Below are 17,404 nucleotides of genomic sequence, written 5' to 3'. Positions count from 1 at the left end.
GTCTAATCGACACAGTGAGGAGAAGGAGTGTTGGTTGGGGGCCAGTGGGGCTCCATCACTCCATGACTCCAGCTCTCTGGTTCTGTGAGCGGATCGTTACGACACGCTACGGTTCCTCCCTCACTGAACCTTATCTTGTCTCACGGTGTGAGCCAACGACACACACCGCCGGGTCCAGCCGAGACACCACTCAGTCTACAGACCTTCGTACTTCGACGCTGGACTAGAAACAGAGATTCTCTCTCCTTCTACCGACACGGCGTGTTCTTACTGACGGTCCAGCGACAGGATATTTACCGTGTTGGAGCGGCAGCAGGTGTCCCAGGCTTTTCTGGTGGAGCTATCAGCTGCTGCTATAAGACAAATGTTAACACTTCCTGTAATCTGGCGCAGGCGCGGTGAGTGCCGCATTGTCAAACTGGCATGAAGGGAAATGAAAACAAGAAGTGTTATCTACTCGGTTTATTGAGTTATTGAGCAAAAACTAAGGACGTACAGAATAAGTCAAGCATGAACACAATGCGTTCATAATAAATGCAACTGAAATTAATTATTCTTTAATAAGAAGTAAATGCAGTGGCTGTCTGTAATAGAATAGACGCGTTGAAAAGGGGGTTTGTTTAAAAATAATAAAGATGGCGGATTGAAATGATATTTTCCAAGAAATTCCATCTTTGCACTCATTGGGGAATATTTGAATATTTGAAAGTCGGAATTTTAAAGATAAACATTCCTGTCAAGCTTTCTAGTTATCTTTACCAAAATATGAAAAGCGACGTAGAAATATTATTTTTAGTCATCACTATTGCCCTTTGTGGAAAAATTTTAATTTTAGAGATGATCCGCACGTTTCACAAAAAGCATGAGAGCATAGTGGTGCTCAATGGAAGAAAAAAAAACAAAGAACTCATGATACCTCACTGGGAGTCAGCATGAGGTTAACATAGTTTCTGCCAAAGTAAAATGTTTTGAATGACACAAAGTATTCATCTTTTAATAATCTTGCTTTTTATTGCTTTCCTTTTAATTCCCTTGCATCATAAATGTCCACTCAAAAGCAAAACTGGGATCACCCAAACCTGCATTTAATTGATTCATTAAATTTGGCTTGTTTTTAAAGAAAGACTGACAAGTGCTTGTATGTTTTGTCTGTTTTAAAACGTTGTCTATGTATTCTATGTTGTTTTGTATGTTTGAAATTTCTGGCTGCAAAATAAATTTCCCCCTTGGAAGACAATAAGGGAATTGAACTGAAGTGAACTGAACGGTTCTTGTCTCTGTGAATAGGCAAGAAAATAAAAAAGTGTCAGTCGCACCATAAAATGTCCAGGCTGTGTGCGGTTCTTCTAATAAGGCAAACCTAAACACGCGTTTTTACAATTTGGGTCCATCTGGTCAGTCCTCTCCAGACCAGAACTGATCAAGAAGAGAAACTATTTAAGACGTGTTTCTGTTGAGCGAAAACGAAACTGTTTCTCCTTGAACTTTATCTCATAATTGCTGTGCGTTATGACTAGAAGGTTATAAAAATTACCTCTGCTGACACTAACAAAGTTCCCAGATTTCCTCCTCCTCAGTCTGCCACTTACAGGGTATTGCCAAATATGCGTAAAAGAAATAAATATGAAATCTGTAAGCAATAAAACAAGAACTTATCAATGTTTCACCAGGAGCTTTTTTCAATGTCTTTTTTTAGAGTCACTCAGAATCCTATGCAAATGTCTAACTGTAGCAGGCTTTAGGAGTATTTTACAAATGTTTGGCTAAATAGATCTTAATAGGAGCTCAGATAGGATTACAATGTGGCATTCTAAAGGTACAAACATTAACTTCTACTTTCTTTGCATTCTGAAACCATGTCAAATCCCATCAAACCCACATTAACAGATGTTCAACAAATTAAGCTTGGTGAATTCCAAAAAGGAAGTGCAAAGAAAATATATCAATGGAGCAGCCAAATGCCTTGTTTCTTTCAGTCCTTAAATCGCTTAAACCTAAAATCTTAAAACCATCATTTTCATTGATCATAACGAGCAAGGATCATATCTCCAGTTCCCATGTCCATCTCTCTAACCGTACAGGTACAGCAAGACAGAGATTTTAAAAAGGAGTGTCAACCTCTTCCAAAGGGGGGGATTTAGCTTTTCTTGCAGTTTCATTTTTTTAAAATTTGGTTTTAAAGGTTTTTCTTTTCAAGATTAGAGTGTAAAATAAGATTACGTTTCTTAATCTAATTCTTTTAGTTTAATGTTCTCACTTTCCCCTGTAAAGAAAATTTGAATCGCTTTGTATAAATGTATGGTGATGCTGCTATTGAGCAGCAAAGATTGACGCGATCTTTCCACCTCCAGGCCGCTTGAGGGCGACCGAGAACCACATGAGAAGGAAGTCGGAAGTTTGCCTCACGTGGCGGATGTTTGTATCATTTTTGATGGAGTGTTCAGATGAAAGAGCCAGAACTTTAATGTCAAAAGATCCCTATCAGATTGCACTTTATTTTATCTGGTGATGTGGCCCAGAGAAATAGAAGAAGAAGAAGTTTGCAGTGGAAAGCTCGGTGGCGTCGTGGCAACAAGAGCCAGAAAGAAGCAGAGAAAGGGCAGCGATACGGCGGCAAGTTCAGCTTCTCTATACACAGAAAAAAGCCTGTCTGTAAATGTACTCTGTGTAACTTATCTGTGGCACAGTTCGGAAGAAATACTGCACATTAAATATCAGTACAGTGTAATGGGTCTCTTCATAAAGGCTCCACGAGGGAGAGTTTTCTCACGGTCTTCCTCCTCACTGAGATTTAGTTAGTCAGCGTTTAATGTGAAGCTAAAAAACTGAATAACCAAACTCCATTTTATATTAAACGTCTCTGGAACAGCAGGTTGACTGGTGAGTCCTAGAGTAGGACATAACATTGTATACACACTTTGTGGGTCCCTCCATGCAAAAAAAGAAAGAAAGAAAGCAGAGTATATTTAATATTAATATTGTAAAGAAAATGTACATGTATTATACATATAAGGTGTTTTGTACAGTGTACAAAAATGTACACAACAATAAAAGTATGCTCCACAAAATTTGGACAATCAGTTAGGAAACTCACCTGTGAGTAGAATGGGAGGCAGAGCTGTCTGGAATAACTAAAGTAAGCTAAAGGGAAATCTTTCGAAATGCTAAACTTTTATTTTGAAATACAGTACTGCAGGGACACTATCAACCAATAATTCCTAGTAATTGAATGACTTCCAATCATGTAATAACTCTGGCCATTTTTAATGTAAAACACTACAACTGGCATATGAATTGAATGTGATACAAGTCTTTGAGCCGGTATAGCAATGACAGTTTTCCAATAGTGTAAACTATTGTACTATTCCAGTACAGTATAAATACATTTCAAAATAAAATACTTTCCAGAACAGATCATTCTTCTGATGGCAGCGGTTTATTTTCCCGCCTCAGGTGCAGGGAACCAACGACAGCAGCGTGGTGAGCAAGGCTTCGGCCGCCGCGCAGGGATACTTCAGGGACCCTTTCATCCAACACTTTGTGTGTAAAGTATCTCGAAGAGCCCCGCTTATCAACAGGTGAGAAGATGTCTGAGCCTCCTCACAGGTGAACCAGCCGGATCATCGCGGTGCTGCTGTCAGTCGGCCTTTAATGCATGTTTGCATGTTTTAGGGGCTACTTTGTGCGCTGGAGAGCTGTGGACCACTGTGTGAGGCGTTTCCTTCTCATCACTGCGAAATGTCCAAAGAGACAGGTGAGTTCTGTTGAGTTCGTTTTCATACAACCAATAAATAAAACCAATTCAAATGAAATGTTATATCAAGTCCCTCCTCATAAATGGACATCAGGTTGTACTCGCATCATTAAAAAGTCTTAAATGAATGTATCTAAAATTAAGACCTTAAATTGTTTAGCTTGATAGCAAGCAAGTATCAGCAGCAAGTAACAGATTCTAGTACTTGCCAGCTAAGTAGTTAGCTACTTGTACTTGCTACCTAGGTAGCATATGGTCAAAAAATACTAAGTGTATTTTTTTATTACCAATATTAATACTTGATAGCTAACTAGCAAGTATTATTAGTGAGTAATACTGTTAGTACTTGCTAACTAGCTGGCTAACAATTATTAGTATTATTTATATTAGTGACAGATGCAAAGAATTTATCTAGCTAGCTTTTTTGCCTCCATCATGAATAAGCGTAAATTTATTAATCACTGGATGATGTTCGTCTTTGCAACCAGCCCACATTTGTTGCCAACCTATAGATTTATTCTGTACAATAAATCTTGGGACTACTGACCTTAAAGCTATATACCAATTTCTTTTGAACATTTCTGCCATAATAATGGTCTTAAAAAGTATTACATTGGAGTTGGTGAAAACTGTCTAAATCCCACCATTGGACAGTTGATCAAATCGATAACAGCAACAATCCGTCATGCTCTTCTTAATTTCCTGCATTCTTCTGCGTTCTTCTTTGTGTTTCTTGTGTTCCGCTGCTGCAGGTTCTGTCGCTGGGCGCCGGCTTCGACTCTCTGTATTTCCGCCTCTGTGCAGACGGAGCTCTGGACGGAACCGCCGTGTTTGAGGTGGATTTTCCTGATGTGGCGCGGCGCAAAGCTGCTCTGGTCACTTCTAATGCAACACTGAGAGGGATGTTGGACCCCTGCCTGCCTCCGATTCCTCAACCAGGTTCCTGATGCCTAAAATGACAGAGTAGCTGTCTAAATATAGCTTAACTTTTATTCTACAATCACATATCTGTTCTCAGGGCCCGTTTACATGTGCAGCAGCCAGTACCGCCTGTTAGGGGTGGATGTTAGGGAGGAATCTCAGACAGAGGAGGCTCTGAGTGCAGCTGGTCTGGACTGGGCCGCTCCCACCCTGATCCTCTCTGAAGTGGTGCTCACCTACATGGAAACCCAACGGTACAGCAGAGACGGTGACAGAGTGGTGTCCATCGCACTGTAAGGCTTTAAAAGCTGCGGTCCGCTGTGTGCCTCGCAGGTCAGACGCCGTGATTGGCTGGGCAGCAAAGCGCCTACCACAGTCCCTCTTCGTGATGTACGAGCAGATCTGTCCCGACGATCCCTTTGGCCGCGTCATGCAGGACCATTTCTTGAAGCTCAATTCAACTCTGCACGCCCTGCAGCAGTACCCAGATCTGTCGGCACAGAGGCAAAGGTTCCTGGACAAGGTCAGTACACACAACGTTTACTTTTGTCGTTTACCTTCGCAAACTTTGATTTATTTTTTGTGATAGACCATCAGAAAGTTGAAACCTCACTGGAGCAGGAAGGAGTATGGCACAGCTGCAAACCTACCAAGTCATGCTTGCTTAAATTATGCAAGCATGACTTAAGATAAAGGCATCTTAAGTCATATTTCTATATTTCTTCTATATGTGAATTGTGAATTTAAATTGTCCTACCAGCTCTGACCTATAATTAAGGTCAGCTAATGTTTCAATATTTCCTCCATATTTCCTAGCATTAAATTAATAATTAAGTTTTACATTAAGTACAAATCAGTGTGTCCTCGCATCCTTAAGATTTCTTAAATTCATGTATCTAAAATTAAGGCATTAAAATATCTTGAATTTATATTTTAAAAAAGTAAGTTGACTTGTCATATGTTAATTAGAGGTCTTAAATTTTATCTTGGCAGGACAATTTAATCTCAGAGATTTTATGTATTTTTTTTCTCGTGGGACTTTTCTGCCTCTTAAAAGTTTTATTGGCCTGCAAACAGGCCAATAAAACTTGGCCTGTTTGCAAGTTTTACACCCAGCAGTTCTGTGACTCAAGATGGTTGGGGCTACTGCTAACTGGCTATTGACATACCCTTGCTAGCTATCTAGCAAGCTAGCTGTTTGCATCTATCATTGGTAGGTGCAAATTTATCGTTAGTTGGCAGGACAACGTTTGTCCATTTCTGTGAAAATGTACGCTTTGATTTCCATTCATACTGGTCTTAAAAATTCTGAAAGGGGTGAGTGGGTGAAACCTGCAGAAACCTTTGTTTAGCTTGTTCAATAATTCATTAATCACATGCTGTGCAACAAACATCAAGTGAGTCATTAGAAATACATTCAGTACTCTGTTAGAATGAACTGAAGACAAGCTCAGGCAGCATTAGCATTTCAAAAGATGTCAAAAACACCATCAGAGTAAATAAATGGCTCAATGGCAGTTTAGCTGAATTGTTAAGGACCCTTAAGACATTAACCAAAAGTAATCAGTAGTCTTACTTTAGGATGTTAAATAGTTTTATACGCAAACTTTTCAGAAATAACTAAACTCCACTGTAGAATTCTGATCATCAAATGCAGAAGTGGCATAACAGATAAATAGACATAAAAACAGAAGCCAGCAGTAAAATTAACAACCCTCGACAAACCGATCCAAACAAGCTGAATGTCAAGCATCTCACTGCTGAATTTGGTAAATCCATATTAAGTATTCATGGAGTTTTGGAGTAGACCGCTCCAGCACTTTTACAACAGCGCCACCGGTGGCTGGATGAATGAACTGGTTATAGGCTTGGTAAAGTTGGCTAAACAGCATGTATGTTCTTCTTAACGAGCACTGTGTGTGCTTGTTGTCCTCAGGGATGGGAGCGATGTGTGTGTGTGGACATGAATGCGTTCTACTTGGGGCTGGTCCCCCAGGAGGAGCGGGACAGAATAGAAACCCTGGAGCCGTTCGACGAGTACGAGGTTAGCAGGACTCCTCCGTCAGACTGAAGCTCTCTTCTGGTAAAAGCCAACCCGACCCTTCCAAAGTCTTCCTGTCCTCCCTCAGGAATGGCACCAAAAGTGTTCCCACTACTTCATCCTGACCGCATCTCGAGGCGCTCTGATGGAGCAGGCTCTGCTCAGTCAGGCCTCAGGTAGTGAAACCTTTCTGCCTCAGCCTCTGCGTCTTTCTGTAAACCCTCTAACTGAGCCCATCTGACCGTCTCCAGTACCGTCCGTCAGTCCGAGCTGGGGCTCCACACAGCTGAAGGCGAGCACAGTTCCGGTGTGTTTGGAAGGCTTGGGGTTGGCCTCTACCTGGATGAGGTTAGAGGGGCTGCTGCTGACTGGAGGGTCCAGCAGAGGAGGCAGGGTGACGCAGTCCAGATCCCTGGTCAGGGATCAGAACGGCTGGAGGTCCACCAGCATCGAAGCATCAGCAGATCTGGGTCAGATCAATGTTTCCTCCACATTCTACAGATTTTGCTAAACTTGCCTATGATTGACCTCAGAGGTTTTGTAAATGTTTTCTTCATTTACTCTAGGCGTGCGGCTCTATCACACAGTTACCCCCCTTCCAAGAGGAGGAGGAGTGGTGGTGTACGGCGGACGCTCCTCACCACTCCGACCCAACTCCGACCTGTTTAAACTGACCTTTGACCTGTCCGCTGCCAAGGCACCGCGTCCAGAAGCAGAGAAGGTTCAGGTGGAGCCAATGGACTGTACGGGGAATCCTCCCCCACCAAGATTTAGACACACTGCCACAGTGGTCCGGCACAAAGGTGAGCCGAGACCAAACCAGCGGTCCATCAATTTTGACCCCCAGTCTGTCGGTGTTGACCCTCAGTCCTCCAGAACCAACTGGACTTCTCTTGATGACTTGAAAACGTTTCACTTCTCATCTCATTCAAACGTCTTCTTGTCCCAGGCTCAATCCTTGTTTCCTTTTCATGGTAGGCAGACACTTCCTGTTTGTGTTTGGTGGAAAGAACCAATCAGCTTGTGCTCTGGGTGACAGCAGCTTCCTGAGTCTGGACCAGCAGCACTGGACTGAGGTCAGTTTTTATCTGAATTTCCCATAAACTCACACGTCTGCGCTCTCTGCTCTGTTTCTAAGCTTCTAGAGGTTAATTCAGGGAACTTCGTTTCATTTCATTATGATCCACAGTTTCCAGTAGGGGGCGATGTACCAGCGGCTCGCCATTCACACTCTGCTTGTTCATATCTCGGCTCCGTTGTTGTGTTTGGAGGTCTGAGCCGAGAGGGTGAGCCTCTGGGTGATCTGAGCCTCCTGACGCCGACAGAACGAGGCTTCGATTGGATCAGAGTAGCTGTACATCCACCTCCTGTTCCCAGGTCAGTGGTTTTCCTCTGAACTGTTTCAATTTGATTCTAGAAACAATAAATGTGTCGAATTTCTATAGACCCGTCGCATGTTATTGTGTACATCTGGAAATTTTGTGCGTGCGCACATCGAATAAGGGCAAAAACACGATTCTTTTACTTATAACATCCCGGACGCAGCGGTGGAGATAACGGGGCGCGCTCTGTTCCGGGCGGATCGGACTGCAGCTTCGGGTAAGGGCAGAGGCGGAGGTTTGGCATTGTATGTACACAATGCCTGGTGTACAGCCACACACTCTGTCGGAACATTCTGCTCTCCTGACTTGGAATATCTGGCGGTGAAATGCAGACCCTTCAAGTTGGTGAGAGAACTCTCGTCCATTGTGATCGTGGCCGTCTACATACCACCGAGGGCTAATTCTAAGCTAGCATTAGAGGAGCTGTACTGCCTGATCAGCGTGCAGATGAACTCCAACCCGGAGGCGGCCGTGATTGTGGCGGGGGACTTTAATCACGTGGAACTGAAGGCTGCGTTTCCCAAATTCCACAAATCCATAAACTTTCCCACCAGAGACAATAACATTTCGGACCAGGTCTACTGCAATATCCCCGGAGCCTACAAGGCTGTAGCAGCTCAACATCTGGGCATGTCTGACCACATCTCAGTGGAGCTGATTCCTGTCTACAAGCTTCTGGCCTGCAGAACTAAGCCGACCACCAGAATAGTTCAGGTCTGGACTGAGGAGGCCTCCTCTGCACTTCAGGACTGCTTTGAGCATACAGACTGGAGTGTGTTCAGGGACGGCGCAGACTTGGAGGAATACTCATCGTCCGTTCTGTCCTATGTTCAGTTCTGCACCGACGCTGTCCTCCCTGTTAAGACCATAAAAGTGTTTCCAAACCAGAAACCATGGCTGGACAGCACAGTACGGGCCCTGCTGAAAGCCCGGGATGCTGCCTACAGGTCTGGAGACAGGTTGGCTTATAGCAGGGCCCGGTCGGAACTGAAAAAAGGTATTAAGCAGGCCAAGCTCCAGTACAAACAGCAGATTGAGGAACATTTCATCAACAACAACCCCCGAAGCATGTGGAGAGGCATTAGAACCATGACGGACTACAAACACAGCACTCAGCTGACCAGCCGCGACCCCACCCTGCCTGACACCTTAAACAGTTTCTTTGCCCGCTTTGACACGGCGGGCAGCAGAGAAGCCGTACATCTACCCCAACTGGAAGAGCAGCACCAGCCCCTCGTCTTACAGAAGCATCAGGTGACGTCCACCCTGAGGAGGATCAACACCCACAAAGCTCCAGGACCGGACAAGGTGTCAGGCCAGACGCTGAAAACCTGCGCCGACCAGCTGGCAGGAGTGTTTCTGGACATTTTCAATCTGTCCCTGCAGCTCGCCATGGTTCCTGAGTGCCTCAAGTCTTCCACCATCATCCCTGTACCGAAGAAGAGGTCCATCACCAGCCTGAACGATTACCGGCCCGTCGCTCTGACCCCGGTGATCATGAAGTGCTTTGAGAGGATTCTTCTGAGGTACATCAGAGACTTCATCCCCACAAACCTGGACAGCCTTCAGTTCGCCTACAGAGCGAACCGGTCAACAGAGGATGCTGTCTCCATCACTCTGCACACAGCCCTGACCCATCTGCAGCATCCCAACACCTACGTCAGGATGCTATTTGTAGACTTCAGCTCAGCATTTAATACCGTCATCCCAGACAAGCTGGTGCTGAAGCTACTCGAGGTGGGGCTGCCCGCTTCACTGTGCCACTGGATCAGAGACTTCCTCACCAACAGGCCTCAGGTGGTGAGAATAAGTGGCTCAACATCGTCCCCACTGGTCCTCAACACAGGCACGCCGCAGGGCTGTGTGCTCAGCCCAGCTCTCTTCACCCTGTTTACACACGACTGCGTGGCCATCCACCCCACCAACACAGTCGTGAAGTACGCGGACGACACAACAGTAGTGGGTCTCATTTCAGACAACGAGACCCACTACAGAGAGGAGATTCTGCAGCTCACTCAGTGGTGTTCAGCCAACAACTTGGTGCTGAACACAGGGAAGACCAAGGAGGTCATTGTGGATTACAGAAGGTCCAGGAGGACGGATCACACTCCCCTTCTCATAGATGGAGAAGTGGTGGAACGTGTGGACAACATCAAGTTCCTGGGCCTCCACATCACGTCTGACTTCTCCTGGAACACAAACACCTCCCACCTGGTGAAGAAAGCACAACAAAGGCCCGTCTCAGGAAACTGAGACGGGCTGGACTTTCCTCACGGCTGCTCATGAACTTTTACAGGGCGATGATCGAGAGCATCCTCTGCCTCAACATGACTGTGTGGTATGGTAGCTGCACAGCACTGGAGAGGAAACAACTGACACGGGTGGTGAGAACAGCACAAGGCATTGTGGGATGCCCCCTCCCAGACCTGGACTCCATTTACACAGACCGGGTCAAGAAGAGAGCTGGATCCATAGCGATGGATTCCAGCCACCCGGGCCACAGACTGTTTGTGCCGCTGCCATCAGGCAAGCGGTACAGGAATATACGGACTACAACAAACAGACTGAGAAACAGTTTCTTCCCCACAGCCGTCAGAGCCATTACTCCCTGCCGCCCCCCCCTCCCACACATATCATAACCTCGCAGTCACACATACATATCCCCCACCCCCACACAGCCATATTGTTCTGCACTTTGCACTGTCACATTATCTGTACTTTGCCATAATTGGACCTGCTGCTACTTCTTTGGTGTGGTTGAGTGCCTTTAGTTCCTTTAGTTAATTTAGTTGTATATATTGTTATTATAGGGGCTGCACAGTGGCGCAGTTGGTAGCACTGTTGCCTTGCAGCAAGAAGGTCCTGGGTTCGATTCCCGGCCGGGGTCTTTCTGCATGGAGTTTGCATGTTCTTCCTGTGCATGCGTGGGTTCTCTCCGGGTACTCCGGCTTCCTCCCACAGTCCGAAAACATGACTGTTAGGTTAATTGGTCTATCTAAATTCTCCCTAGGTGTGTGTGTTGTGTGTGCATGGTTGTTTGTCCTGTATGTCTTTGTGTTGCCCTGCGACAGACTGGCGACCTGTCCAGGGCGTACCCCGCCTCCCGCCTGGAACGTAGCTGGAGATAGGCACCAGCAACCCTCCCGACCCCATTAGGGACAAGGGTGAACAGAAAATGGATGGATGGATGGATATTGTTATTATTATTATTGTGTGTTTGCTTATTTATACTGTATATATTTGACCTTTTGCACGGGAGCTGCAATGGAAATTTCGTTGAATTCTGTTCAATGACAATAAATGCTATCTATCTATCTATCTATCTATCTATCTATCTATCTATCTATCTATCTATCTATCTATCTATCTATCTATCTATCTATCTATCATCCATAGCCAGCCGCGCTGCTGCAGTAGAACAATTCCATTAACAAAATGAAACCTGGAGATGGAAGTGTTATTAACTTCCATCATGCAGTGTGCCACAGCAAAAGAAACAATAACACAGAAAACCTGTTGAAGAGCTCAAAACCACTCATTCTCTATGTATCTGCTAAGCTACACATAGCAACTGACTAACAGCAGCTCCATTAGGGTATCAGGATACAAAGCCAAAAAAACACACAGACATTTCCAACACAAACAGAACATTCAGTCCATTAGTTTTATGTTTTCAGGCTTGATGTTTATTTTGCGTATTAATAAGTGATCGTCTGAACACAAGTGGTTGATTAGCTCATTTAAATTCCTGCTCTATTAATGTTCTGTCAGAAAGTTGGTGTGTGTGTCGTCTTATTTTTTTAACTGAATCAAACAGACAGAATTCTGCAGCACATCTACATGTTAAGGTTGTCAAAGTCAAGCTAGCATAACTGACTTACTCCCATCTCACTATTTTGTTTTTTAAATTAAAACTTTAGTCAGACTTGAGAAATGTGATACTTTTGGTCCTTGTTATCTAGTTGTTGTGGGGTTGACAATTAGTAGCAAAGCACTGTGTCCCTTTTTCTGTTATATATCAGGCATATATTTAAGATTTAGCACGTTATGTTGACAACTTGACAGGTAAACTCAGTGTTAGCCATCGGTAGCTAGCAGGTTTTTTCCCCCCTCCAGCAAGAAGATGGTGGGCAGGATCTTGTACATGTGACGTCACATTGCAGCGTGTCTATAGCGCTTCAGTCACACCGACCTCTCAAAACACTTTACACTGTTGCAGCATTCACCCAGTCACTCTCAGAAACAGATTGGTAGGCAACACTTCCACATGTGGAGGAGGAGGAAGCTGGAATTGAACTTGCAACTTCCAGATTCCAAGGCGACAACTCTTCCCATTGATCAACAGTTGCCTCAAAATGAGCTCCATTGTTCCTGTGTTTGTTTCAGGTATTCTCACTGTGCGCATGTGTTTGGTGATAAGCTGATTGCGGTGGGCGGAGTCTGGATGCATTCAGATGGCGTTCCTGGCGTCGTCATCATCAGCCTCAGCACATACAGCAGCATGGAGTTCAGACTGGACACGGTCAGCTTTCATACACAGTACACCCCCCTTTGGAGGAGTTTTCACACCTGATAGTCCGGTGTGAAAACCTTTTGATGTTCTGTCCTGTATAACATAGCAGGGTGTACTTTCCTCCTCCATGGGCTGCCACCTTATCGTGGTGGAGGGGTTTGAGTGCCCCAATGATCCTAGGAGCTATGCTGTCTGGGGCTTCATGCCCCTGGTAGGGTCACCCAAGGCAGACAGGTCCTAGGTGAGGGACCAGACAAAGTGCAGCCCGAAGACCCCAATGATGAAGGAAAACCTTGGACTTGGTGTTCCCTCGCCCGGACGCGGGTCACCGGGGCCCCACTCTGGAGCCAGGCCTGGAGGGGGGGCACGATGGCGAGCGTCTGGTGGCCGGGCTTTTACCCATGGAGCCCGGCCGGGCTCAGCCCGAAGAGGAAACATGGGCCCCCCCTCCCATGGGCCCACCACCCGTGGGAGGGGCCAAAGGGGTCGGGTGCACTGTGTGATGGGTGGCGGCCAAGGGAGGGGACCCTGGCGGTCCGATCCTCGGTTGCAGAAACTGGCTCTTGGGACGTGGAATGTCACCTCTCTGGTGGGGAAGGAGCCGGAGCTAGTGCGTGAGGTCGAGAGGTTCCGGCTAGAAATAGTCGGTCTCACCTCGACGCATGGCTCTGGTTCTGGAACCAGTCTCCTTGAGAGGGGCTGGACATACTTCCACTCTGGAGTTGCCCAGGGAGAGAGACGTCGGGCAGGAGTGGGCATACTTGTTGCTCCCCATCTCGGCGCCTGTACGTTGGGGTTTACCCCGGTGAACGAGAGGGTAGCATCCCTCCGCCTACGGGTGGGGGGACGGGTTCTGACTGTCGTTTGTGCCGCAGTTCGATGATCGACTTTGTCATCGTTTCATCGGATCTGCGGCCGTATGTCTTGGACACTCGGGTGAAGAGAGGTGCGGAGCTGTCCACTGACCACTACCTGGTGGTGAGTTGGCTCCGGTGGCGGGGGCGAAAGCCGGTCAGACCTGGCAGGCCCAAACGTGTTGTGAGGGTCTGCTGGGAACGTCTGGCGGAATCCCCTGTGAGACGGAGCTTTAACTCCCATCTCCGGCAAAACTTCGAACACGTCCCGGGGGAGGTGGGGGACATGGAGTCTGAGTGGACCGTGTTCCGTGCCTCCATTGTCGAGGCGGCCGATCGGAGCTGTGGCCGCAAGGTTGTCGGTGCCTGTCGCGGCGGCAACCCTCGAACCCGTTGGTGGACACCTTCGGTGAGGGATGCCGTCAGGCTGAAGAAGGAGTCCTATCGAGCCTTTTTGGCCTGTGGGACTCCGGAAGCAGCTGATGGGTACCGGCGGGCGAAGCGGCATGCGGCTCGGGCGGTTGCTGAGGCAAAAACCCGGGTGTGGGAGGAGTTTGGAGAGGCCATGGAGAAAGACTTCCGCACGGCTTCGAGGCGATTCTGGTCCACCATCCGGCGTCTCAGGGGGGGGAAGCGGTGCAGCACCAACACTGTTTATAGTGGGGATGGTGTGCTGCTAACCTCTACTCGGGACGTTGTGGGCCGGTGGGCAGAGTACTTCGAAGACCTCCTCAATCCCACCAACATGCCTTCCACTGAGGAAGCGGAGCCTGGGGACTCTGGGTTGGGCTCTCCAATCTCTGGGGGCGAGGTCGCCGAGGTGGTTAAAAAGCTCCTCGGTGGCAAGGCCCCGGGGGTGGATGAGATCCGCCCGGAGTTCCTTAAGGCTCTGGATGTTGTAGGGTTGTGTTGGTTGACGCGACTCTGCAATATCGCATGGACATCGGGGGCAGTTCCCCTGGATTGGCAGACTGGGGTGGTGGTCCCCCTGTTCAAAAAGGGGGACCGGAGGGTGTGCTCCAATTATAGAGGGGTCACACTCTTAAGCCTTCCTGGCAAGGTCTATTCAGGGGTCCTGGAGAGGAGGGTCCGTCGGATAGTCGAACCTCGGATTCAGGAAGAGCAGTGTGGTTTTCGTCCTGGTCGTGGAACACTGGACCAGCTCTACACCCTCAGCAGGGTCCTGGAGGGTGCATGGGAGTTCGCCCAACCAGTCTACATGTGTTTTGTGGACTTGGAGAAGGCGTTCGACCGTGTCCCTCGGGGAGCCCTGTGGGGGGTTCTCCGGGAGTATGGGGTACCGGGCCCTTTGATACGGGCTGTCAGGTCCCTGTATGACCGGTGTCAGAGTCTGGTCCGCATTGCCGGCAGTAAGTCGGGCTCGTTTCCGGTGAGAGTTGGACTCCGCCAGGGCTGCCCTTTGTCACCGATTCTGTTCATCACTTTCATGGACAGAATTTCTAGGCGCAGCCAAGGTGTTGAGGGGATCCGATTTGGTGGCCTCAGGATCTCATCTCTGCTTTTCGCAGACGATGTGGTCCTTTTGGCTTCATCAGATCGTGATCTGCAGCTCTCGCTGGATCGGTTCGCGGCCGGGATGGGGATCAGTGCCTCCAAATCCGAGGCCATGGTCTTGAGCCGGAAAAGGGTAGAGTGCCTTCTCCGGGTCAGGGGGGGTGTCCTGCCCCAAGTGGAGGAGTTTAAGTATCTCGGGATCTTGTTCACGAATGGGGGAAGAAGGGAGCGGGAGATCGACAGGCGGATTGGCGCAGCGTCTGCTGTCAAGCGGGCGCTGTACCGGTCCGTCGTGGTGAAGAGAGAGCTGAGCCAAAAAGCGAAGCTCTCGATTTACCGGTCGATCTACGTTCCCACCCTCATCTATGGTCATGAGCTTTGGGTCATGACCGAAAGAACGAGATCGCGGATACAAGCGGCCGAAATGGGTTTTCTCCGTAGGGTGGCTGGGCTCTCCCTTAGAGATAGGGTGAGAAGCTCAGTCATCCGGGAGGGACTCAGAGTAGAGCCGCTGCTCCTTCACATCGAGAGGAGCCAGTTGAGGTGGCTTGGGCATCTGGTCAGGATGCCTCCTGGACGCCTCCCTGGTGAGGTGTTCCGGGCACGTCCCACCGGGAGGAGGCCCCGGGGAAGACCCAGGACACGCTGGAGGGACTATGTCTCTCGGCTGGCCTGGGAACGCCTCGGGATTCCCCCGGAGGAGCTGGAAGAAGTGGCTGGGGAGAGGGAAGTCTGGGCCTCCCTTCTGAAGCTGCTACCCCCGCGACCCGACCTCGGATAAGCGGAAGAAGATGGATGGATGGATGGATGGATGGTGTACTTTCTTTGACAGATGTTTTAGTGTAAATGTCTGATTCCGATGTGTGTGTGCAGAGCTCCGTGCCCTGGCCTCTGATGCTCCACTCCTTCTGCTCTGAGCTGACAGACTCAGAAGAACTGGCTCTGCTCCTGATTGGAGGAGGCGGGAACTGTTTCTCCTTCGGGACTCATCTGAACCCCCAGCCTGTCTCTGTGTGTCTGCAGCCTATCTTTGACTACCTGCAGCCTCCTGGGCTTTAAATCCGGATATGTTCATCGCTGGTTTTTCTGGGACAAAACAAGATCTTTTTTCTGAATTGTGATATATTTATATGTATGCAATATTAGGTATTTTCAATAAGGTCAAATAAATAAACCAAACATTCAAATTCACATGATTTTATGGGTGTTTCAGCTGAGCTCAGAGCTGAGTCCCTGAGTGATGCAGGAAACTAACAATTTCTATCTTGGTCTATAAAAATCAGTTCAAATGTTGTTCTGTTAGTTGTACAGATAAAATTGAGGCAAACTGACCTACCCACAGAAAATAAGCTCTGCTGTGATTGGTCAGATCGAGTTTTGTATGTACATCAGTAACTGCGTTTCCATTAAAAATGTCTGCGAAAGTTTGTCAATATTCCGTAAATGTCTAAAAAGAACAATTTCACAATTGCGGTGCTTCCATCAAATAAGAAACGCAATTAAAATCGCACGTGAATAAATTTTTTAACGTGATTAGTCATTAGGGCTGCACAGTGGCGCAGTTGGTAGCACTGTTGCCTTGCAGCAAGAAGGTCCTGGGTTCGATTCCCGGCCGGGGTCTTTCTGCATGGAGTTTGCATGTTCTCCCTGTGCATGCGTGGGTTCTCTCCGGGTACTCCGGCTTCCTCCCACAGTTCAAAAACATGACTGTTAGGTTAATTGGTCTATCTAAATTCACCGTAGGTGCGAGTGTGTGTGTGAATGGTTGTTTGTCCTGTATGTCTTTGTGTTGCCCTGCGACGGACTGGCGACCTGTCCAGGGCGTACCCCGCCTCCCGCCTGGAACGTAGCTGGAGATGGGCACCAGCAACCCTCCCGACCCCATTAGGGACAAAGGGTGAACAGAAAATGGATGGATGGATGGATGGATTAGTCATTAAAAATGTGCGGCGCCAGTCGGCTTTTTTTTCTTTGCCATCATACCAATTCCTGTTTTCTTCTTCGTGGTTTGTGCAGTGGCAACATCCGGTTGTTGATCATGTAATTATTGCGATGCAGAAAAAAAAGTGTTTCATTAGTTTTGCGAAATAAACCGATATCATTGCAGCTAAAAAACCCTCACGTCATCCTAACGGCAGAACTTTCTAATTGAAAAAACGTGATTCTTTTTTCAAAATTTGTTTCCTTTAAGCAAATTTATGTCCGAAATGTCAAATTACGCAATTATATGGTCAATGGAAACTCAGCTAGTGACAATATTTTACTGCTACACCTTGGCCTCGTTGAAAAACTCTTTAACATTGTGGTAGCACTGCAGCCACGAACCTCAATGAGTTTTATTGGTATAGTAAGGGGTGATGACTGAGAGGTGGAAGAAAAAGGATTTAAGTATTTTTACAAATAAAATGATTTCTTTCAAACGGA

The 17,404-nt window shown here is 47.3% G+C and overlaps 2 protein-coding genes across 2 annotated transcripts in view; one reads left to right on the top strand and one right to left on the bottom strand.

The window, feature by feature from the left end:
* rab5b (RAB5B, member RAS oncogene family) overlaps positions 1 to 435 on the bottom strand; it is a 6,944-nt gene extending 6,509 nt beyond the window's left edge. The window contains exon 1 of the mRNA XM_028022873.1: positions 298 to 435. The gene's annotated coding sequence lies outside the window, so the exon portion shown is untranslated. The remainder of the gene's footprint in view (positions 1 to 297) is intronic.
* On the top strand, positions 314 to 17,404 carry lcmt2 (leucine carboxyl methyltransferase 2). The gene is made up of 16 exons (XM_028022868.1): positions 314 to 398; positions 2,352 to 2,613; positions 3,454 to 3,578; positions 3,673 to 3,754; positions 4,507 to 4,693; positions 4,773 to 4,929; positions 5,009 to 5,198; positions 6,612 to 6,719; positions 6,805 to 6,892; positions 6,968 to 7,186; positions 7,283 to 7,519; positions 7,695 to 7,792; positions 7,906 to 8,093; positions 12,485 to 12,620; positions 15,854 to 16,516; positions 16,914 to 17,404. The coding sequence occupies exons 2-15, from the start codon at positions 2,509 to 2,511 to the stop codon at positions 16,037 to 16,039; spliced, it is 2,106 nt and encodes a 701-aa protein (XP_027878669.1). The 5' UTR covers positions 314 to 398; positions 2,352 to 2,508; the 3' UTR covers positions 16,040 to 16,516; positions 16,914 to 17,404.

This window comes from Xiphophorus couchianus, chromosome 7, assembly GCF_001444195.1.
Source record: "Xiphophorus couchianus chromosome 7, X_couchianus-1.0, whole genome shotgun sequence".
Taxonomy (NCBI): Eukaryota; Metazoa; Chordata; class Actinopteri; order Cyprinodontiformes; family Poeciliidae; genus Xiphophorus; species Xiphophorus couchianus.
Note: the sequence above shows the minus strand (reverse complement) of the source record. Positions and strands in the feature narration are given on the sequence as shown.

Coding starts and splice junctions, on each gene's coding strand:
- lcmt2 (XM_028022868.1), top strand. CDS start 2,509: ATGTGGCCCAGAGAAATAGAAGAAGAAGAAGTTTGCAGTGGAAAGCTC. Junction 3,579..3,672: donor AGAGCCCCGCTTATCAACAG/GTGAGAAGATGT, acceptor TGCATGTTTTAG/GGGCTACTTTGTGCGCTGGA. Junction 3,755..4,506: donor CGAAATGTCCAAAGAGACAG/GTGAGTTCTGTT, acceptor CCGCTGCTGCAG/GTTCTGTCGCTGGGCGCCGG.